This window comes from Dunckerocampus dactyliophorus, chromosome 7 (assembly GCF_027744805.1).
Source record: "Dunckerocampus dactyliophorus isolate RoL2022-P2 chromosome 7, RoL_Ddac_1.1, whole genome shotgun sequence".
Lineage (NCBI taxonomy): Eukaryota > Metazoa > Chordata > Actinopteri > Syngnathiformes > Syngnathidae > Dunckerocampus > Dunckerocampus dactyliophorus.
Genome location: NC_072825.1, coordinates 32432908 through 32457500, shown reverse-complemented (window position 1 = coordinate 32457500; position 24593 = coordinate 32432908). Strand labels below are relative to the sequence as shown.

Genomic DNA, 24593 nt, shown 5'->3' with positions numbered 1-24593 from the left:
AGTCGATGAATCATGTCAGGGAGCCTTTAAGAGGTAAAAGAGGTGCTTTCCCCAGACACCTCTTTTTAAAAGATGAACCTCGCAGAACAATTTAAATAGCTAAAATGTCTAGATAGCCTTTTTCCACAATTCATTGATACATTCTTACTGTTGTATAGTTCCATGGACAGCAGATAATACATTGCAGTAAATCTACAGCATATACTGTATCTGCTTTTTGATAGAACATACAGTATTTGTACCTCCCGTGACTATTTAAGTGGGGGATAAACAGCTTCGCTACACTTCCTTCCCAAATGTTGCAACTGTCTACTTTTAACAAGTTGTTAGGGATGTGTATTTTCGTAACGGTCATTTGGAAAAGTGTGTTGTAATAACAAACGTTATTGACACACACTGTAGGATGAAGTGTTCTTAGTGATGCATAACTACAGACAGCAGGGAATCCACTGGCGTAAACGTAGATGCTACATTTAGAGTACATCAGCACCATTTTCAAGTGAAACAATTACTTCCTGTGTATTAGCCACCTCAGCGTTTGGCCTAATCGGATGGAAACACTTCCAGTAAGTAAGTTTGTTGTCGTTTCATGTTTGCTAAACATGTGTGTGGTTTCTATCTTTTGTATGTTGTTGGATTATTTAGCATATTTCTCTGTAGCCCATAGAAGAACTCTCATGCTCTTGGTATCGTAAACATGTAGATTTGAGACATTCTAAAGTGCTGAGTCAGTGTCTGTCAAGAGGAAAGAGTGAACATGTCAAGTAAGCCCAGAAGGATGTAAAGTCAAATCATCTGTTGGGGTTCTCCTGCGAGCCCCTCGGCACAGTGAGGAAAAACAATGGTGGAGTCAAAAATAGAACTTTTTGGGTGTTTATTGTGCTCTCTCTCCGGATAGTGCAAGGCAGTGACTAAAGTGTCAAACAAAGTATTTCCCTGCCAAAGTGCGCCGTTGAGGATGATGTGTGCTACGTTGGACTGTCATTTCTCTCTGAAATTGCCTGCACTGGTGTGTAGCCATGTCACGCTGTTGCTTTTCATCTCCACAATCAAGCTGGGGTAGCCATCTAAAGCCATTTTTAGAAGTGCCAACAAAGATGATGTGCATTATTGGGCTTCTAAATGGAGGCCAACGCTCTCGAGTTTTTGCCTCGACCACAGTTGCTTCAGGAGTCCCACAAGTGGCGCGTATGCACAAACAACTGTTAGGACCCTTTCCCCAACCCGAAGGCGTAGGGAAATGACTCTCTCGTTAGCCGGGGATGACTCCAACACAGAGGCACCGAGCCAGGGGGCTATTAATAAGTCCACACCAGTTTGCCGCCTCTACCTGCAGTAACTCCAGAATAGAACAAGGTCCAGGCCCTCTCATGAAGTTCGGTTCCAGAACTCAAACTGTGGGTCGAGGTGAGTCCAAGGCGAGTCGGAATGTCTCAACCTCTCACAAGTTCGGGCTCCTTCCCCGCCAGAGAAGTGACATTCCATGTCCCAAGAACCAGATTTGGCCGCAGAAGACCAGGTCGTCCAGGCGTCTGCCCTCCTAAAGCACAATGCACTTATGCTCGCCCCTGCAGGTGGTGGGTCTATGGGTGTAATTGTTGTTTACAATAAATGACTTTTTCAAAGTGCTTCTTGTCACCCCCCCTTCTTGTTTTTGCATATTGTAGCAGTACATAAAACCTCATTAAGATCCAAATGTGCAAAATGCTAATTCTAGCCATTTTTCAACTGGCCTTAAGATTTTGATCAGGAGTGTATATATGAAAATAAGGGAACTAAAAATATTGATCTCATTAGGCTATTATCGCCCCGATACTTATACTACGTTTGTTAGTTACTGTATGTAATCCACATTTGGCTCGATCCTCCCGCCCCTAAGGTGTAGAAAGTGAAGCAAGTCGTGATCCAGGGAAGGATCTCGCCAGCAGGCACATGGTGCCGCTGTGTGGCCGCTCACATCCGGCTTCCTCCTCGCTGCCTATCGCTGTCTTTTCGTGGCGACCATGACGGCCAAAAACAGAAAGCAATCGGGGAAGAGTTCTTCCTCGCAGAGTGACAAAGGCGATAAGAGCTCGCTGGTTTCTCCTGGAGGTAAAAGTGTCTCCAGGCGGGCTGGCAGAGATGGCAAAGCTCACGGCGGTGGAAGCTCGCACCAAAACGGGCTATCAGGCATCAGGAACAAGCTGGGGCTGACCGGCTGCGGGGCGGCCCGGCTGGGATTCACTCTCCTCCTCGGTAAATTCCGATTGTTAGCCTGCTAGCTTAGCACTAGGCGTCCTAAGCAAGCTATATGTGAACAAATGACAAGAACTTGTTGTCTTCTGTCCATCACTAGGCTAACGTTAGCTCACCTGCTAGCTACCATTCATTAGAAATCGTTTATTTCGTCTCTAAAACCATAATTTGGGATACAAACTCGATCTCTGACACGTCATTATCAAATCACCTAACGTGTCTACTGTCACAACTATTCTAAATTTACTCCTCCTTTGACGTGACTAAAGTGTTATTATAAATATTTTTTCTCTTTCAGCTACACTCAGCGGATATCTCCACTGGTGAGTGTTTATTATTATATATGATGTATTGTATATCAACGACACGGCAATCATGAAAGCTCAAGTTTCACATCTCGTCCTCCACTTCAGGTATCATCTCACACAGCTCTTTGAGAACGACAGACACTTTTCACACTTGTCCAACCTGGAGAAGGAGATGGCATTCCGTACAGAAATGGTCAGTTTTGCTCTATTTGCTGCACTGTCAGAGGTTACAATGTTTATTATGGGGTTTTTACTTGTCTACTGCATCATACTGAGAGCCGTTTCAAATAGTCCACCTATCTTATTTAAGATCTGCAACCGTATGTATTAAGCCGTGCAGGGCGTTCCTGGCAACCAGGAAACACATGCTATTACGCAGATTGGGCAGACAGTGCTTCCTGCCTGACACAATAAAAATCTTCCGTTTATTCGGGTATTTTGGCCACTTTTCTGTTTGCACTTGATGCGTTTAATCGATCGTGTCTGTCTTGTATGCATTCCAGGGTTTGTACTACTCTTACTACAAGACCATCATCGAGGCAGACTCCTTCCTGGAGGGCCTGCACATGGTGATGAATGACCGGCTGACAGAGTACCCACTGGTTATTAACACCCTCAAGAGGTTCAATCTCTACCCAGAGGTTATTTAAGCTTCTAATTACACATTTTATATTTACTTTTTGATCTGACTAAATCAACTAGTCCAGGATCATCTAGAAAAGGTGGTGTCAGAGCACCAGCCTGCTCCTACATTTGATGAAAATACACAATGATGCAGATTATTGATGGAAACTTAATCTTTTCTTTATTTTCCCCAATATTCTACATAGTTTTTGCTAATGGAATCAGTCCTACACACACTGAGAGGAGGCTTGTGTGTGCGTTTGCTTCTCAGAAGCAAAGGAAGCTTTTAAGACTGTGTGTCTACTCCCCAGGTTGTTCTGGCCAGCTGGTACCGGATGTACATGGGTGTCACGGGTTACTTTGGCATCACTACCAAGATGTGCTGGTCCATCAACAGAGGAGAAGGCCTGACACCTGTGGACAGTTGTGAAGGTACAAACAGTCGCAATGGAGACCCTATGCAAGCTTCAAATACCCTTATTGATACACACATAGAAGCATCCACAGTGAGTGTGGACACTGTCAAGTTATCATAGCAGGTATAATAGAGTAGGAGGAAGAAAGTGGTGACTCAAGTTAGTAAAATTATTTTATTGCACACAAACACTTGTTTGCCAAAGCGTAAATAATGCGGGGGTAGAAGTCCACTTATTGATTAGTCAGTGTTTACATAATTGTGATGCAAGAGAGAGAGGGGATTATTCTGTGAGACGCCGAATGGATTTGTGAGAAGTATAACCCAACATTAGCACATGTTGTTGTTGTTGTTATTCTTATTGTGCCTGTTGTGAGGACAATACAGTACTCCATTCACAATTAGAATGGTTCTTCTTCCTTGTATTTGTATTTTATTTTGTTTAGTTAGTTCATTTAGCCATTTTTAGGCTGGAAAATGCTTAATTTAGGCGAAGAATAAGTACAATTTGCTTAAATGCACATTTTTTACTAACAGTAGGCCGAATTCAACCACTAAACAGCAATCATTTACTACTGTAATTCATTACTTTTTGAAAAGCCACGACGTAGTGAGGGACGACCGTATCCCTGTATACAGTACGTCCCCGCTATTCGAGGGGGTTACCGACCAAGGCCACCGGTGGATAGCAAATAAATCCAAGTAATTGATGTGCCCATAAAAATAAAGCCTGGATTATGATGCTGTGTCGAGACGCCACTGTACGCGCCGCCGGCTCACTCCTCCCTCTCCAAGCCCTCTTGCTATCTTGACGTTGACATTCTCCTCCAATTTCAGATCAACATTTGCAATAAAAGTGACTGTTGGAATTATTAGATGAGATTTGAATGAATGACAATGCAAGATGATTGATAGAATAGATGGAGTCTGATTCAATGTCTAGCCTTTAGCCTAGCCTTTAGCCTGGTTGTTACGCTAGCACAGGGGTCGGCAACTTCAGCATCCTTGTTCTGGCTCCCTTCTGAATGCTCGCACCCGATTGGGGCAAATGCACATTTTTGAAAAGAGTTACAAAATGGCCCTTTGGATAGTAAAGGTTGCTGACCCGTGAGCTAGCGATACGACTGCACTTCCATCTGTTGTGGGGCTGCCGCCATCTTTCTCTAAAGCGGTTAGCTTTATTATCATATATTTATAAATTATTACCAACTTTGGGTGAATGAGTTGTTTTCTAAAAAAAAAAAAAAAAAAAACCAAAAACTGTCTATTTTCAGAGAATAACAGCACACATGGGCAGTTTTCTCCCACAAAAAAAAAAAAATCTACAATTTTGTGTCTAAGTGCCATGTTTTTTTTTGTCAGTCATGTGTACGTGGATAAAAGCCGACCACGCTAACGTGTCTTCTCCTTATTGTCTGTGTATCCTTCATGTCAGGCTTGGGCGACCCGGCGTATTTCTACGTCAGCTGTGTATTCTTGCTGAATGGTGCGATGCTGACCCTGTTCTTCCTGTACGGCGCCTACCTCAGGTAATCATCCGTCTCACTCACCTCATGAAAACCTTGTTGGGTATGACGAAGGTGCCAACAAAATGAATTTAAACGTAGCGATGGAGAGCGTCCTCTTCATCCTGACCTCTCTTTGCGTTTCCTCTCTAGTGGCAGCCGGCTGGGCGGCATTGTTACCACGGTGTGTTTTTTCTTCAATCACGGCGAGGTGAGGGCACTTCCTGGATGTTAAAACAGGAATGCTGCTGTCGTTAAACTGAGCAAGTCTTGTCCATTTGTGTCAGAGCACTCGTGTGATGTGGACCCCTCCTTTGAGGGAGAGCTTTGCCTACCCCTTCCTCGTCATGCAGATGTTGCTCCTCACTTTCATCTTGAGGTAGAGCGAAGCCTCCTGTTATGTTCTTTATTGTTGTGCGCCACAAATAAATGAATGCATGTGAAACACTGCCATGTAATGGGGAGGTTTTAAATTGGTGCCCTCCCTGTTTGTTCCTGCCCCCCGCCATCCTCCCCTCTAGAACCCGGAACCCAAGCAGGATGGCCTTGGCTGCTCTGGGCGTCTCCACGTTGTGCTTCATGCTGCCTTGGCAGTTTGCCCAGTTTGTGCTGCTCACTCAGGTATACGTGGAGTTACAGGGAAAGTCCAAATCTGCCCCAGGATGTAATAGAAAGAAATGTCAGGGTTTAAAATGTCTGCTTCCTTTTTCAGGTGGCTTCCCTGTTTGCTTCCTACATCCTGGGTTACCTCAGTGCTGCTAAGATGCAGTCCGTGTTGGTCACTCACATGGTATAGTACACCTTTGCATCCTACTGATCGATCATTAAAAAGGATTGTAAACTGCTGGTGACAGTAGTCAACCCATAAGTGAAGCCGACAATTTCGAATCCACAAAGTCCCACTCAAGCTTCATTACTGATGGACTGTGCTCCGTGGCGCCTCCTCTCCTTTGTATTCGCTCTGTGCAGGTCACCCTGGCCGTCTGCTTCGTTCTGATGTTTGGCAACTCCATGCTCCTCACGTCCTTCTACGCCTCCTCGCTCGTCTCCATCTGGGTGAGTCCAGTCTGGATGATGTCAGGTGGAGCAGGAGAGGCTGATGTAATTGCTCTTTTCTTGTAGACCATGTTGCTTCACAATATTTTGTTTCTCAGGCTATCGTTGTGTTGAGGGATCGGTTTGCTCAGACCAAAACTGGCCTCGTCTTCTGGGTAGGCATGACCACCTTCTGCCTCTTGTAGTACACACTTTGATAACCTACAGAGCCTCGCAGATTAAAAAGAAGGTGATGCTGGAAATAATGGCAGCCACAGACAATATTGACACTTTGGCATTTTCGCGTAGGAGTGTCCAGTAATCCCTTTTTTATTGCGGCTAATTGGTTCCAGACCCGACTGTGATAGTGCATTTTTGCAAAGTAGGATTCCTTATTTATAAATGAAATATTTTCATAGTTAGAAGAAAGAAAACCTGTTTACAACCCTCTCGATATTTTTTTTAACATGATTAGAGCCCTCTAGACAAGAAGTAACACCCCTATAGTCACCTTTACACGCCTATTATCCAATATAATAGAGCTAATAACAGAAAATAAGCCAGACATAAATAAATCTCAAGCTCGTGTTTGTTGCTGTAAATGTGTGAGTGAGGGGAGGAAAAGAAGTTGGCAGTTCAGAATTGCGTTTTAGATGGGCGTGAGTTACGGCTGCAACAGTAGCCGGTGTCAGGGATTATTGCACCTGTTGTGACGTCATTCAAACCTGCAATAAAAGCCCATTGTTCCGGCGATTAAGTCTGGTGCTTGTGTGTCTCGGCTTTGAATATAGTTTTGAAAAACCGTGACAGACTGAAGCCGAGAAATTTCAAAGTGAAAAGTGCCGAGGGATTACTGTACTCACTGTTGTCAGTGGTTCAGACATGAATGGCTGTGTGTTGATTTATTTTGAGGGGACAGTAAATACACCCTGCTGTACTAGCTGTACACTGACTCCTTCTCACAGCATGACCTGCTGCTCGTTGAGAAGAGCGATACCTGCTTTCATGTTAGACTCCAAAAGTGTCTCTTAAGCCCAGAAAAATTAGTCTCTTTTCGGAAAAAGACCAACTGAGTTGTCACTAAATAGAAGTTGGCAACACAGATCCCTCCTGCTACATCTTTTTATTCCCTAGCAGACCAGGTGTGTTGAGAAGCAGTTACAATGTCATCTACTGTACGCCGTTGTAATGACAAGCTCCTAGGGGTGTCACGAGATGATCTTGCGAGATTAAAGCGTGACGATATTTGTCATCTTGCAAGAACAGAAGCCAATCAGACTGTGAACAATGGCATTGCCACTGAATGATGCTACACCTAATATGGAAGTGCGGGCAGGGTTGGAAGCTCACAAGTGCTCTACGCACACGATACACCTTGCTGTTCAACCTGCCTGTTCCCAGCGTCACTTGGCGGGTGCTTTTTTTCATGGCAGTTCAACAGCTGTGGTGTAATGTCCAAGCAAAAGCTGCAGTAGGTCGACATGTGGTCAAACTTACTTCAATATGATCCAGTTTGTTTTAAGTCACATGCAGCGCAAAACACGATCGCTCTATATTTCATCGAAATATCTAAATGTGATACTAGCATCCACTTAGGGCTACTTCGGACTTATTGACTTCCTGGTTCGGCAATCTAAGTATCATGGGAAGTGTAGTTCTTTTAGCGTGACCATAAAAATAATCTCCTGGACTGCAATCTGCAGTCTCTTTTACATGTGTCTTTACATAACTAAAATTAACATACACGATTAGTAGTATTAATTTTTATCAACTTTATTTAATTAGAATTTTGTGTTTTTGTTTCAATTTGAAAGTATCACGCTTAGGTCATGCATGCAAAGTAAAACGTTTAAAAGTGTACCTGTGATTCAGTGAAATAAAACAGTTTCCGTTTGTCCACTCCTATATTGTGCCGATGTTGTTTTCTTAGAAGTAACGTTAAAATACTGTCTCGTGTCGTGACACCCCTACCAGCTGCATTCACAGACAGTACCATTATACACTAGGTCCCCAACTTACGAACATCCGACATGCGAACTTTCGGAGATATGAACACAAGCCGACTGGTCTATTGTATTTTGCCTTGTAGTACTGTAACTCCATTATTTATACTGCTACATGCTTGACCAGTAGAGGGCACTGTGACACTGCTAATGAGACCAACAGACGCTGGGAGAGAAAGCTAAATGGAAAGCTAAATGATACAATCCGGACAGAGCGTGTGATTAAAGTTTATGAAGAGTTAATAGGCCTGCTTAATTCTACACCACCCACAGAACAGTCCCTCTTTTAGAAGAGTCTAACCACCACGACCGTTTGTATTTGTATTTGTATTTGTACTTTATTTATCCCACAGCGGGGAAATTCACTTGTTACAGCAGCAAGCAAGAAACGCAAGTAAAGAGTACAGTGTAAAGAATGCATATTGACTACAACATGGTTCAGGTGGTGCAGGTGTTGTAGAGCCTGACAGCGGTCGGTATGAAGGACCTGCGGAACCTCTCTTTCTTACACCGTGGGTGTAACAGTCTGCTGCTGAAGGAGCTGCCCAGGGAAACAACAGTGTCATGTAGCGGGTGAGAAGTGTTGTCCATGATGGATGTCAGCTTAGCCAACATCCTTCTCTCCCCCACTTCCTCCACGGAGTCCAGAAGACCGTCCAGGACAGAGCTCGCTCTCCTGATCAGCCTATTGATCCTGCTCCTGTCCCTGTCCGTGCTGCCCCCTCTCCAGCAGCCCACAGCATAGAAGATGGCTGAGGCCACCACAGAGTCATAAAAGGGCCGTAAAAGAGTCCTGCACACACCAAAGGACCTCAGTCTCCTCAGCAGGTGGAGGCGACTCTGGCCCTTCTTGTAGAGGGCGTGGGTGTTGACGGACCAGTCCAGTTTGTTGTTAAGGTGAACACCCAGGAATTTGTAGCTGTCTACCAACTCTATGTCTGCTCCCTGGATGTTCACCGGTGTGAAGAGAGATGTTTTCCTCTGGAAGTTAATGATCATCTCCTTTGTCTTGCTGGTGTTGAGTTGCAGCTGGTTAAGCACACTCCAGCTGACAAAGTCCCTGATGACCGTCCTGTATTCCAGATCATTCCCCTCTGAAACACAACCCACAATGGCTGTGTCGTCGGAGAACTTCTGGATGTGACACTGTGTGGAGTTGTGTGTGAAGTCCGAGGTGTAGAGGGTGAAGAGGAAAGGGGAGAGCACCGTACCCTGAGGGGCACCTGTGCTGCAGAGTACCATGTCAGACACACAGTGACGGAGCCTCACATACTGTGGTCTGTTGGTGAGGTAGTCTATAACCCATGCAGTCAGGTGTTGGTCTACTCCCACACTCTCCATCTTCACTCTGAGTAGTGACGGCTGGATGAAGGCACTGGAGAAGTCAAAAAACATGACCCTCACAGCGCTCCCGCTGTCCTCCAGGTGTAGCAATGATCTGTGCAGCAGGTAGATCACTGCGTCGTCTACTCCGATCCGAGTCCGGTAAGCAAACTGCAGGGGGTCCAGCTGAGTGCCCACCAGAGGTCGCAGGTGCTGAAGGATAATCCTCTCCATGGTCTTCATCAGGTGAGAGGTCAAGGCAACAGGCCTGAAGTGGTTAGGCTCCTTGGGACGTGGTGTCTTTGGTATCGGGACCACACAGGAGGTCTTCCAAAGGGCCGGGACTTTCTCCAGGCTCAGGCTGAGATTGAACAAGTGCCTGAGAACTCCACAGAGCTGGTCAGCACAGTCCTTGAGGATTCTAGGGCTGATGCCGTCCGGTCCCGGGGCCTTCCTTGCCTTGATCTTCTTCAGCTGACTTCTCACCTGATCATCAGTTATGGAGAGGGGAGTAGAGGATGTCTGGTATGGGGATGTTGGGGTGAAGAGTGGTGAGTGGGTAGGGGAGGGAGGGGGGGCAGACTCAAATCTGTTGAAAAACAGGTTGAGTTCATCTGCCCAGATCTTGTCCCCACTGGCTTGGTCTCTCCCCACTCTTTTACCGTGGCCTGTGATGGTCTGCAGGCCTCTCCAGACTTCCCTGGCTTAATTCTCCTCCAGCCGCTTCTCCAGTTTCCTCCTGTAGCAGTCCTTCCCCTTCCTGATCTTATGCCGGATATATGCTTATTTGCCCTTTTTTTCAATATCTCCTCCTCCTCCACCACAACGACGTATGCTCGACCACTCCTCTTCAAAGGTAAATAACATTTATCATTACATATTATTATATCACTTTTATTATTGTTTTTTCCATTAATTATCCTGGTTTAATATTACTACTGCATCCAAACGCATAGTTACATACATACACATATACTGTATATGTATACACGTACATGTCGTACCTATATCATTGGTAATACTACCTTTTCCCCTACTTAAGAACAATTCGACATAAGAACGGTCGTCTGGAACCAATTGTGTTCGTTGGTTGGGGACTTAGTGTAATGTGTTTATGAGCGAGGGTGAACGGGTAGCGCCAAATGTGTTTGTATTGGTCCAAATGTATTTGTGGCTGTAATTCCACACTGTGACACAAATGTGGTCTCTTGTTTTGACTTCCTATTGTTTCTCCTCAGATCATGCAGGCTTTAGTTTGGGTGGGCTCCACTGTTCTGCTCAAATTCTTGCTGTCCACAATCCTTGGCGCTTCAGATGACGTGAGTTACTGTCGCTTTAAGAATTGCAGTCGCTTTTAAGAGATGCCTTTTTGTTTGAGGAGATTATGATTAATTGTTAACTGCTTTTAAGAGCCGATGTAGCGACCGTATTTGTTCAATTAATAATTAAAGCGCTACTGTTTCTTTAAGAGGGTTAGTTCTATTACTGTCTCTTCAGTGCTGCTGTTCATTTGAGAGTAACTGTGACCTAGAACTACTGTATTTGTAAGCGCTACTGTCACTTCAAGAGCTGCTCAGTTGAGCCACTAAATGCACTTTTTACAACTAGAAAATTCCCTTTTACCTTTTATGTATTCTGTAGCCAAAAAATTTAGTCATTTGCTGCGAGTAATGTACAGATATGACGGTGGTTGTTGTTTTCCAGGCCCACATCAGTGCCTTGATTAAGTCCAAGTTCAGCAGCTACAAGGACTTCCACACGCTCATGTACACGTGTGCTGCAGAGTTTAACTTCATGGAGTGGGAGGTGAACAAATGGACTCACATCAGTGTATGTATGTGTGTGTTTTAAACCTCACCTTCGCCCTGTCAGACTCCTACACGTTACTTGAAAACGTTGCTGCTGCCAGTCAATGTGTTGTTGGTTGCTCTGATTGCCAAGACGGTGAGTCATTGGAGATTATCGACATTCCCAGTTCATCTTATCTTCAGTTTTTAACCAGAAAGTCACTAGAGCAGACGTCTCGCTCCGTGCGCAATTTGTTCTATGTCCTTTTCAGACTGTGCAGGATGTCTTCCGCTCCCTGAGTGATGGAGGGAAGGCGCCTGTCAGGAACAATGAGGATCAGGGTGACGAAGCTTTAAGGTCAGCTGTGTGTGTGTACCTAATGATGTGACCAGTGAATGTTTTTGTTCTTAGCTTCTCGTCATCTCTGTTGAAGGTGTGACGTCACCAAAGCTGAAGTAAGAGATATTTCCTTGTATTTCATTTCTGATGTTCCAATGTCCAAAATATGCATTATGTGTATTTTCTCTGTGGCCTTGCAGATGGCGTACCACAGCTTGCAGCTGGTGGCGTTCACTCTCCTGGCCATCCTCATCATGCGACTCAAGCTCTTCCTCACGCCTCACATGTGCATCATGGCCTCGCTGATCTGCTCCAGACAGGTCGGTCTCAGCCAATGACAGCTTTTTAAATGTGGGTGAGCGTTCACGTGACCATTAGTACCATGTAGTTGTTCAGATGGCTCGGGGAGAAGGTTAAGCACCGGGCCACTGTGATCCTGGTACTGGCCCTGATGGCGGTACAAGGAGTGGCTAACCTGCGTGCCCAGTGGAGCATCATTGGAGAGTTCAGCAACCTGCCGCAGGAGGAGCTGCTGGACTGGATCCAGGAGAACACCGACCCCGGTGAGGGATTCTGCTGATGTTGTAGTCGGCACGGCAGGCGCCCTGTGACTGTGTTTTGTCATCTGTGATACAGACTCTGTGTTTGCTGGAGCCATGCCCACCATGGCCAGTGTCAAGCTGTCCACTGGTCGCCCCATCGTCAACCACCCCCACTATGAAGACGCTGGTCTGAGGTCAGTGGGAGTCACGTAACCATCAGTAGTGGTAGTAGTAGTAGTAGTAGGTTATACCCGCACTGTACACAGATTACACAAAGAACATGTACAATGCAGTAATGAAAATATTACATGAAATAGTAATAAAAACAACTCCTTACCTTTTATTGACTCTGCAGCTTATTGGGAGGAGGAAGTCAAAGAGGCAGGAGAACAAATAAAGCAATAATTAGACCACTACACTTAGTTAAGCCTTGTTCACATCTACAAGCACTTTGGGTATGCAATTTTGTGTGCCAGTGGCATGCCAATGGTCGTTAACAGGTGTGACGTATGTGTCAATTGTGTGGGGCTGCGTGCCAGTAGGCAAAGAAAGTTTTGAAATGATCTAAATTTGTGGCACGCATAATTTCCATGAACTAGTCTTGAATGTAACATGAACCGCAACCTATGTGCAAACAATGCGTGGGGTTGTGTATCAAAGCATGCCTCATTCACATGAGTGGGTTAACGTTTACACCACTCCTTGGAGCAAGTCGAGGGGTGGGGTTCTTTGTGATAATTTGTGTAGAGTCTTGGATGTATCTTCCATGTGATTTTCTGTCAATAACTAATCATAACCCCTAAAGCGATGTCTTCTAGTCAGCAATTCCTCTCTCTCTCCCCCTCTCTTTTTTTCTAGTTTATTGCCTCCTTCCTGCTCTTTACACATTCTTGACCTGCAGCTGCGAGATAACATAGACTTAGATTTCTTTATTGCATGTGCTTCTTCTCTGGAGTTCAACATCTTGTAGGTCCCTTGCAAATAGATATAGACGAATTAATGAAGACAAGGGTGATGCCTGCTTTTGTGTGGCGTCACGCGGGACACAGTGGGACCAAATAATGCCACGACTGCTTTACAGATGCGGATACTCATGAGGGAACAATGCGCGCTGTGTGTACTATTGTCATGCACTAGACATAAACAGTATTTGACAAGGTGTAAAGTTGTGCAGGAGCATGGTCATTTCGTGTCAACTGCACCATTTTTGTTCATGAATTACGTGCCATGTGTGTAATTTAGGTGTAACCACAACACAAGCGTGCACAAACCAGTCTCCACACTTTTCAGGCGTGCCCTAAACACACGTACGCGTATTGCCACGACAAATTGTGCGACAACGCAGAGGCAAAATGCGTGCACGTGTAAACACCGCTTTATTTATTACTGTCTTTCATTGGAACAGTTGCTTGAACATACTAAATGATATCCTTAATGATGGTCGTGATAGTGTGTTTAATACCAAAAGTGTTGCTGATATTGATTGGTGTTTCTCCTCTCTTTTTAAGTTCATGTTCACTTCCATGGTGATGTTTTCCTACCAGAAGAGCCTGCCTTACATTTTGGAGATATAAATAAGAGATAGTATCCATTCTGTGTAGCTTTGAATGCGGCACACACTGTATTCATCCGCGGTGCACGAGACCATTCCAGGGTACACACCGCCTCTCGCCCAAAGTCAATTATCCATGATGCTTATGAGGAGAGGCTGTGTAGAAAATGAAGCAATGGCTGTGATGCTAATGTGTGTTACAGGGAGAGAACCAAGCTGGTCTACTCCATGTACAGCCGCATGTCTGCAGAGAGCGTGAAGCACAACCTGAACAAGCTGGGAGTGGACTACTTTGTTCTGGAAGATTCTTGGTGCACCAGGAGGACCAGGTATGGCACACGCCAGTGCGCACTCATGACCTGTGACCATTTACTTTTACTAATCCTCTTAATTTTAGTCGCCATAATTGACTGACTTGTTTCCCTTGGTCTAGACCCGGCTGCAGCATGCCAGAGATCTGGGATGTGGAGGATCCCCAAAACGTGGGTAAAACTCCTCTGTGCACTCACATGTCGAGGAACTCGTGGCCTCACTTCACCACAGTCTTTGCCAATCACATCTATAAAGTCCTCAAAGTGGCCAAAGACGTCAGATAACAGTGCAGGACCAAGCCAACTTCACTGTCACCACTGCTGCTCTTCACGTAGCATAAACATCTCCCTTTTTTGTCCAGCGATGCAGGGGAAAGTTGCTCCTTCCTTTTTGTCACATGGGCTCTGTTATAGTGTCTCGAGAGAAACCGGTTACTTCATTGGTTTTCATGATGTCTGCATGCTGTGAAAGCAATGCCTAAAAAAGACAAAATACAACCTACCACTCATTCTGCTGTTCTGTACAGTGTTAGCTTGTATTTGTGTGCTCACGTGTACACAAGGTCAGTGATGTTGTCTTCTTGTGTATGAAGTACATTGATCATGTGCACTACCTTTACACTTTGATGATCGAGCAGCACAAGTCCTGGGGGAGATGGCAAAGCACCTCGTTCCGGTCAAGTATTTCTTGTGTTGCAACAATTGTCACCTTGTTTTTTTTCCTGTTACATCTCATACATTAATTGTAGCAGTGCTGTGCATCTAAATGGTAGCAGCATGGCCTTTTGGAAAATTGTCTTTTTTTTTTTTTTTTTTTTACTTGTAACATGAGATAGTCAACATGTATGAAGCTAAAAGGAGACAACTAGAATTGTTGCAACAAGCTAAAGGGTTAGCCTTAATGTGCCAAAGTGAGTGGTCGGACAAATACATCAAAGTTAATTCTGTAAAAAATGTACAATGCTTTTTTAATGAAAGTTTTAAATCCCTTTTTAATGCATTTATCATTCCTCCTGCCGTGTATGCGTGTTGCACATGTCTTTTATAATGTTTGTATTGAAATAAAGGGTCAAATTTTATATGCAGACTTTTGTCTTTAGTCATCTTCAACGTTCAGACAGGACAAGTATTACAAAAGGTTTTATTCATTGCTAAACCTGGGGAGTTGAATTACTGTACTTTTACACCAGGAGTGCTAGTTTTTTATGTTATGCATTGTAGAAATCGATTTAAACAAAGACTAAAAAATGGAAGAAAAACAGCAAAAAAGCACAATGTAAAGAGGAAAGCTGTTGACAGTAATAAATTAAAAAAAAAAAAAAAGTATGTAAAGCATTCCCTTTTAATACATATGTGACGGTCCACAACTTGATGTGGAGGAATGCAGCTCCACAATGCTGTCGCTTGAATGCATCACATCCAGTCAGGTGGATTATGGACAACACTTTTACAGAGGAATGACAGGTGAGCGTCCACTTTGGTCACGGGATAATCATGTTTCATTCCAAACAGTTCTCAGCACTTTCTACAGCAATTTGGATTCCATTTTACAAAACAAAAAGTGTTCCAATTGGTTGTGATGGTATAGTATATTGGTTGGCTAACCCTTTCTAATTCCCCTTCACATTATTATCTTCACATTTTATCATTTGTCTCACAGGTGCGCTGATATTCATACAATGAAATATTTAGTAATCCAATTTACAATACAGGACAAATTAACACATTCAAACTTCTTTTGCATGATGTCACTGAACACATCTCACGTGGCCAACATGGCTGCTGCTGCACAGCGTGCAATACTAAATGAGGGCCAGCAATTAGCATTAGCAAACTTAGTGAACACTATCAAATGCACATGACATTGTATATGACAAAATATAAACACACAGTAAACATTACATCACCAAATATCCCAGACAGTGCAAAAACGTAACTCACCATGTCTCATTCCAAACAGTTCTGAGCACTTCCTACAGCAATTTGCACATGCCACTATTCACCAGCAACAGGCGCTGTTGCAACACTTCTGCCTTCATTTATCACAGCACATCTACAGTACACTCCGTTACACATATATAACAGTTTTTAGCCTATAAAATTGATAATATATATATATATATATATATATATATATATATATATATATATATATATATATATATATATATATAGTAATGCCCCTGGTTGTGGGGAAGGAGAGACTCACGTCGCCGATGCACTCCAATCGCTTTATTCACAGCGGAGAACTTTGCAACAGTTCACATTCACACAAGGGATGCTGTAGGCCACAACCCACGCCAACATCCACAGCACTTCCAACTTCCTGAACACTCTTCTAGCACTCCGCCTCTCTCTCTCTCTTGCTCGTGACGTCGCACCGCCACTTCCCAAGCCCCCGCCCCTGAAAGGCACAGGCACACAAGTCACAGTTTTTGTAACAGGAAAAATCTGATATTTAGGGAAAATTGTCATATCTGTATACGCATACAATTCAGACTTTTTTTTTAGCAAAAGCTTCACATGTAATGTATTCTGAGATGTTGCAGGTTTACAACATTGGCCTGGTGTGGTAAATTAACGCCGAAAACTTAATATGGTATGAAAACTAACTTTATTTGCATAGAACATTTCAAAACAATGTTTCAAAGTACTTTACAGTGGAAGAATAACAACAAAAACAACTTGGTATAGATTAGGAGCAATAACAATAACTTTTCATCCCCTACATCACACAATATTGAGATATAATACCAATAATACTATATCGACGTCTCAAATCCTAATTGAGAAGGCCAGGTCTGAAGGTCACTTCTTCGTGTGGTAGTCCAAGAAACAATTTTTGTCCTTTGTAAAGCACAAAAGTACTTTGCACTTCAGACAGGCCATTTGTGTGTAGCCATTCTTGCACACTCTGCATCATCCACGTTTATCAGCATGGATGGGAAAACGATCGAATCGGTCTCGTCTGACCTCAACTGATGGCGCAATGATCCTCTGACCTGGAGGTGAAGATGTGGCAGCTTGACTGCGTTCTGGAGCCTTTTCCGATGTCGGTCGTCCTCTTTTCCGACTGTTCAAGTTAGCCCGTTTGCCAACCTTGATGAGGCCATCTGCAACTTGAGCACGGAAGTCAAGAAGCGGCATATACTTCTTCTCCTGCTTCTGGGTGAGATGACGGCGGTAGAGGAGCCAACCATTGACCAGTGATAGGTCAATCAAATAGTACAAGATGCGCAGATACCAACAACGTGGGCGGAGTTCAATGCGATAGAGTGCAGCAAACTCCTCCCATGTTGTTATTGTACACCTTGACAATGTGGGGTCTGTCCACTTCCACATATTCCTTCTTCTCTTTTGACCACCTTCTGCATCTATCAACAGGATCAGGGCCATGAAGGATGATGCCAGTAACACTGCCTTGTTATCATACCACTTCACGATTGCCATCCCACTTGTCATTTCATATTTCACTTCATGTGCACCACGCCCAGCCTTTGAAAGTTCCTTGTCACTTTTGAGGGTACATCCACATAGAATGTTTCGATTGATGGTACCAACTGATAGAATTCCCATTTTCTTCAGTTCCACAATGAGTTCAGGTGAAGTGAACCAGTTGTCGAAGAAGCACTTGTAGTTTAGTCCTTTCGGAACATCTGATACGAGACGAAGCACAACTTCACCTGCAACACCAAGTCCACGCTCATTGGGTACGGTCCCTTTTCCAGTGTATACTTCAAAGTCATAGACTAGTCCAGTGACACCTGCACGAGTAAAGACCTTGATTCCCCATTTTTTCGTCTTGTTCTTGATATATTGTTTCATTCCAATTTTTCCTTTGAAGGGGATCATCTGCTCATCAATGGAGTTGTTTTCTTCCGGTTAAACTTTCAAACAGTTTGCATGGACTTTCTCAAGTACTGGTCGCACCTTGAACAATGGATCATATCCAGGCTCACCCTTTTGCTTCACATTGGTATTGCCGTTCATATGGATGTATGTTCACAGATTATCAAATCGCTTACATCCCATGAGAGTTGCAATTGGGTTGTAGCGTGTTGTTGTCTGCCAGTACATGCGGTATGATGCCATACGTACTACGTACTTCCAGTCCAACAAAGATATATACTAATATAATATGTGCAAAGGAATTTAGGCTACATCAGTTTTGCTCACTGAACAGTCAAATGAACATCACATTATGCCATTACATTTGATCAAATCTGCCTCTGATAGTGTGTAACTTCACTCCAAATTATTTCATTTTCCATAGGATGCACCCTCAATGACAACTCAAATCAATAAGTAAACACTGGCGATAGGAAAATAACCCTAGTATAGACTGTTGCTCAAAATATAGGTAAACTAGAAGACAAAGCATGTGGCATCCATTAATACTAGTCCGGCCAAACGTTGCAAAGCTGCAACAATGAAATAGAGCTGCCCCTAGGGGAAAACCCAGAGGAGATCAAATCTACAAATTGGCATATACTGTATCTCTATACTGTCATGATTCATTTTTATACAGTATTGGTTTCAAAATAAAGGTGATTGGTAGTAATACTTACATGAAATGGATGTCTAGAAAATCCTTTAATGTGAACCCAAGAAGAAAGACATGTTGAAAGTGAGAAAACCCGCCATCGAGTGAGCTATTGGGGAAACTGTTTGTTGCTCATGCACAACGAAGGTCTGCAGTGGTCCTTTGAGTAAAAAAGGGCTCATAAAATATGAATGTGGATTAATTAGGGGATTAGCATTTAGTTGTCTCAAATCTGCAACATCTGCCCCAAGAGGGACCCTCGCCCCGAGGGGTCAACAACAAAAACCTCAAACCTTGGCGGCCTCTGCCTCTGTCTCTGTGGCCGGCCCTGGTTTGACTCCTGTGCGCCTCCACTTGGTGCCAGCGGCTGAACAGGAACAACTGTGGTGGGACCCGGAGAACTTGAGTCCACCGAACGTCCCAAGCCAGCTGGTGAAGCAGGCCCTGCCTCGAACTGGGGAACATCCCGGCCCCTGTAAGGTGCCAACCGGTCCCGGTGCAGGGCAACTCTTCTGCCTCTAGGGGAAACTGCAACTATGTAAACTACTTCCCCCACCCGCTCTAGCACCCTGCACGGTCCATCCCAATGACTGTCTAATTTAGGGCAACGTCCTTTTTTCCATTTGGGCGTGAAAACCCAAACCAGCTCACCCGGCTGAAAGTCACACCCCTTGCTGGGCACATCATGGTTCCTCTTCTGCCTCATACCAGCCTTCTCTAGCTGACCTCGAGCAAAGGCATGCGCCGCTTCCAGCCGATCCTGCAACTTCCGGGCATACTCCAGTCCCGGCCGGTCCTCTGCACTGCCTGGTGGCCTCCCAAACACCAACTCTGCCAGTGTCCGGATCTCCCGGCCCAACATCAACAGGGCAGGAGTACAGCTTGTGGAACTCTAGACTGCTGAACGGTAGGCCATCAGCACCACCTCTAACCATCACGCTGATGGTGAGAGGTGAGGATGGCCAGCTGCTGCTGCATAGTGCGATTAAACCGCTCCACTAGGCCATCACTTTGCGGGTGCAGGGGCATGGTGCGAGTCTTTTGCATATCCAGACGCTCACACAGGGCAGCGAACACTCTGGACTCCAAATTCCTGCCCTGGTCACTGTGGAGGATGTCCGCAGTGCCAAACCGACTAAACATGCCTTCCAGAAGCGCATCTGCCACAGTCTCTGCTTCCTGGTCTGGCAGCGCAAATGCTTCCGGCCATTTAGTGAAGTAGTCCATTGCACACAGCACATACTTGTTCTCTCTGTCCGTTTCAGGAAAAGGCCCCATAATGTCCACGGCTACCCTCTCCATGGGCTCCCCGACCCCTTGCTGCTGGAGTGGTGCGTGCGACTGGTCCTGAGGCCCCTTGTACGCTGCACACTGATCACAGCGCCGGCAGAAGTCTTCCACATCCCGTCGGTCCTGACCCCAGTAGAATCCCTGGCGCAGCCGTCTGAGGGTCTTTATGCTCCCGAAATGGCCTGACCTGGTGCCCCCATGACATGCTCTCAGCACCGCCTCCCTGAGAGCTACAGGCACCACCACCTGCCACCTCTCTTCCCCAGTGGCTGGCTCCTTCCAAGCACGCTGCAACACGCCATCTTTGATGCGCAGCACTGCAAACTTGCTCTACAGGCCCTTTGTGCCAACCGACAGTCCCATCGCGCTCTCCCAAGGTGGCCTCCTGCCACTCTGGACCCACTGTCGCACCGGTTTGAGATCGGCGTCCTCTTCCTGCTTGACCGCCCACTCTGCAGCATCCACTGCCTCCAGCATGCAGCATGACAGCCCACCAGCTGTCTCATCACCGCACAGCTTCTTTTCTCTGGTGTCGCGCCGGTCGCAGTAGCTGCAGCCATCCACAGCACACGGCCGCCGGGAAAGGCCGTCAGCGTTAGCATGCTGAGCAGCTGCTCTATGGATCACACTGAAGTGGAAGGATTGCAGCTCCTCTAACCATCGCGCCACCTGGCCTTCCGGTTTCTCTGAAGGTCATCAACCACTGGAGTGCTGCGTGATCAGTTCTAATGGTGAAGGGCACGCCACAGAGGTAGTACTTAAAGTGGCGTGCAGCCAGCACAACAGCCAACAGCTCACGCCTGGTCACACAGTAGCGCCGTTCACTTTTATTGAATGTTCGGCTGAAGTAGGCTACCACCTGTTCACCTTCTGGCCCCACCTGAGATAACACCGCCCCCATGCCGACATTGCTAGCGTCCGTGTCCAGCACAAAGGGCAAAGCTGGGTCTGGAGCAGTGAGGACAGGAGCGTTCGTGAGGGCCCTCTTGAGGTTGGAAAACGCCTCCTGACAGTCTGGCGTCCATGCGAAGGCCTGGCCGTTCTGGAGGAGGCGAAACAAGGGCACACTGATGCAGGAAAATCCCTTCACGAACCTCCGGTAATATGAAGCTAGGCCCAAGAAACTCTTGAGCTGCTTTTGGTCTCTCGGGGCCGGCCAGTCTCTGATGGCACTGACCTTCTCCTCCAGTGTGCTGATACCACTCGCAGTAGATGCACTTGTGGCCCAGGAACGCCACCTCTCGCCGCATAAAATGGCACTTCTCAGGATGCAGCTTCAGTCCAGCCGCCGCAATCCTCCACAACACTAGCCTCAGGGAATCTAGTGCGGCCTGGAAGGACCTCCCATGGACGAGGACATCGTCCAGGTACACTAAACACTGCTGCCTGGGAATATTTGCAAGCACAGTGTCCATCAGCCGCTCAAAAGTCCCTGGTGCATTGCAAAGTCCGAAACTCATGACCTTGAATTGCCAGTGCCCCCTGGTGGTGCAGAACGCGGTCTTTGGTCTTGACTCAGGGGTGAGGGGGACCTGCCAGTACCCACAGCGCAAGTCGAGCGATGAGAACCACGGGGACCCCGACACCAGGTCCAACGTCTCATCAACCCGAGGAAGCGGGTAACAGTCCTTCCTCGTGACCTTATTCAGCGGTCTGTAGTCCACACAGAACCGCAGCCGAGAGCTGTTCTTCCTGGGGACCATCACAACGCCTGATGCCCACTGACTGTCAGAGGGCTCGATGATCCCCGCCTCAAGCATGGCCTGGATCTCTTTATCAGCCGCCTCCTGCCGGACCATGGGCAGGCGACGAGGCCGCACCTTCACTGGACGTACGTCCCCAGTGTCGATATGGTGTTCAACAAGGTGCATGAGGCCCACCTCATTTTCACTGAGGGCGAAAATGTCTTTAAAGTCCCACAGCACTCGCCACAACTGCTCTTGCTGACCAGCATCTAGGCCAGTGCAGTTCTTTTCGTAGATGGATCGCATTGGCTCCATCCGGTCCTCTACAGTAGGCAGGCTGGGTGACACTGCCCCCCACTTTGGACCAAGCCTCTCAGGGCGAGCAAACTCTACCCGTCTACTCGCCAGCTGCTGTGGTGTGGCCCCCTGCTGGGGACAGGCCCTCTTCAGGCGAGCGGACTCTGCCCATGTCGACGACGGCTGCTCTGGTGTCGCCCCCCTCTGGCGACGGGACCTCTTCAGGCGAGCAGACTCTGCCCCTGTCAACGATGGCTGCTCTGGTAATGATGACACCGCCCACCTGTGCGGGTCAGATGGGGTCTCACTGTGCACTGCAACTTAGAAAGACCCCCTCGGACAAACTTGAACTTCCCTTTTCCTTTCATCTGGGCTGTCTCCCCGGTCACTGTTGTCAGCCTTGTCAAGGTTGGCTCTATAACGGTTCCCACTGGAATGACGTCAGACCTTACTATCGTGGCCGAAGAACCAGTATCCACCAGGGCCGTGCAGGCAACATCTCCAATCTGCACACAGACATGACAAGGGTCTCCCACCTCCGTCCAGCCCACAGCCACAACAGCTGTATCGTCGGAGTGCTGGTCCCTGCACGCAACCCCCGCTTCTGCAGGTGGAAGTTCCCGGTTGTCCACTGAAAGGGCCCGTGCCATCCGGGCTACACGGGCCCCTTCCCGTTTCCCCACGCGTCTTTCAACTTGGGGCAGCGGCGCAGCAGGTGACCTGGTTGACCACACCCCCAGCAGGACATGGGGTGCGTGCGTCGGTCACCCCCTTCCTCACGCTGGGCTGAACGGACCATTACTGCACAGACCAGTTCCTCCACCCACGGCGGCCTTTTCTCCATCCCTTCTGCCACCATCGCAGCCGAAACAGGGTGGGACGGCGTCTGCAGCGCCCCCTTGGCTGCAATCTCCCTCTCCATGGCGAGCGCGAGGGCCTCATCCAGGGTCGTGGGGTGGGCGAGCTGGACATGCAGGCGCAGCTCGTCTGGTCTCAGTGCTTGGACGAACTGGTCACAAATCAGCTCGTTCTGGATTGAGCCCGGCATCCCTGCATATGCGCGCCGACTCAGGGCTTCAATGTCATGGGCGAGGCAACGAAGCCGCTCACCTGGCTGACGCTCACGGTGCTTGAATTCACAGCGTGTGGTGTCTTTAACATCACACACCCCAAAACGCCTGTGCAGTGCGCCAACTAGCGTGCAGTAATTAAGCCTCTCTTCCGGGTCCAGCAGCAGTAAGCAGGACGCAGCGTCATCTGTCAAAGATAATGCCAGCAGCATCGCCTTCAACCTCTCAGTCCAGCCCGCTGCATCAGCCACAAGCTCAAACTGTGCCTTATAGGCTTCCCAGCTCCCTTTACCGGAGAATTTCAGTGCTTTCATAAGGTCCCACATGTGCTGATGGGCGCCGCCATGTTTGTTCCTCTCCGCTGTCATTTTGGCGAGAAACGCCGGAGTCGTGGCGTCCGTGCTCCTCGAACTTTGCCTCATGAATGCCTATTACACACTCACCGGCTTCCTCCTTCACCGTCGATCGAGCGCCGAACTCACCAGGCATTTCAATCACGCACTGGTCAGCTCCCTCCTTCACCTTTGGTCGAGCGCCGAACTCACTAGGCATGCTCCTCCCACAACAGCGATCGTGCAGCAGGGTTGAAAACGAAACTTCTGACACCAATGTAATGCCCCTGGTTGTGGGGAAGGAGAGACTCACGTCGCCGATGCACTCCAATCGCTTTATTCACAGCGGAGAACTTTGCAACAGTTCACATTCACACAAGGGCTGCTGTAGGCCACAACCCACGCCAACATCCACAGCACTTCCAACTTCCTGAAACTCTCCTAGCACTCCGCCTCTCGCTCTCTTGCTCGTGACGTCACACCGTCACTTCCCAAGCCCCCGCCCCTTAAAGGCTGAGGCACACAAGTCACAGATATTACTATATATATACTGTATATTTATCAATATAAATGACAAAGTGCTCCACCGCATCCTTTGAATTTTTTTTCAGTTTGCAGCCTTCGGTGGAAGTTTGGAAATAACTGCTGCTATTGCGACCTCCAGTTCGCTAAGGGGCAGTAATGGTCATCAGCGTCCTTTCTTTGACATGTCATGTGTAAGGTATGTGACGTGACAACCTCACAAGAGTTCTTCAACGATCACTCGTCGTGCGGTTTGTTCTAGTCGTGATGTTTCACACCAGCAAATGAAGCAGGAGTACCAGGACATGGTTCTGCGGGCGTGCGGCGCTTCCTCCCTGGATGTAGGCGCCAGGATCCAAAGCCTATGGAGCGGTTACAGGGTGATAGTACGCCTCCACCTGGACGGCTGCCACCGGCCCTCGGTGGTCGTCAAACACGTCACGTTCCCCGCACAGGTGGTGGAGAACAACCCCGAGGGTTGCTCGCACGGGAGGAAAGTCAGGTCCTACGAAGTGGAGACACATTGGTACCAGAATTATTCTACCAACCAGTGGTGTTGGACACCATCCTGCCTGGCTGCTTGTTCCCATGGAGACGAGATGATCATCGTGCTGGAGGACCTGGATGTGGCTGGATATGAGCAGAAAAGGTGCGGTATCTCCAAACGCTTTATTTATTTACTGTGTATTTAATGCTCTATGAAGTTTGGAAATACTCTATACATATAGTATATACGATCAGGGTTGTTTCACTGCATACAGTGGCTTTGTTCACGATGACAAGCACTTTTGTTGTCCTTGCAGGACCAGCGTGAATGACAAAGAGATGAGGGCGTGTCTCAGCTGGCTGGCTCACTTCCACGCTCTTTTCCTGG

At 46.9% G+C, this 24593-nt stretch overlaps 1 protein-coding gene across 2 annotated transcripts; it reads left to right on the top strand.

Annotated features, from left to right (window-relative positions):
- Positions 1–1859: 1859 nt before the first annotated feature.
- Positions 1860–15059, top strand: dpy19l1l (dpy-19-like 1, like (H. sapiens)). Of its 2 annotated transcripts, none has more exons than XR_008572079.1 (22): positions 1860–2235; positions 2534–2558; positions 2649–2736; positions 3047–3184; positions 3479–3599; positions 5018–5111; positions 5241–5298; positions 5375–5466; positions 5609–5708; positions 5800–5877; positions 6057–6143; positions 6242–6298; positions 10687–10767; positions 11153–11254; positions 11321–11392; positions 11508–11593; positions 11670–11691; positions 11776–11895; positions 11964–12138; positions 12212–12311; positions 13626–13771; positions 13873–13998. XR_008572079.1 is itself a non-coding variant. In XM_054782654.1 (22 exons), the coding sequence occupies exons 1-22, from the start codon at positions 2004–2006 to the stop codon at positions 14263–14265; spliced, it is 2217 nt and encodes a 738-aa protein (XP_054638629.1). In that variant the 5' UTR covers positions 1862–2003; the 3' UTR covers positions 14266–15059. The 2 variants fall into 2 exon arrangements, 1 of the variants encoding a protein (XP_054638629.1); XM_054782654.1 differs by lacking the exon at positions 13626–13771 and adding an exon at positions 14103–15059 and having other exon boundaries at positions 1862–2235.
- Positions 15060–24593: the final 9534 nt, after the last annotated feature.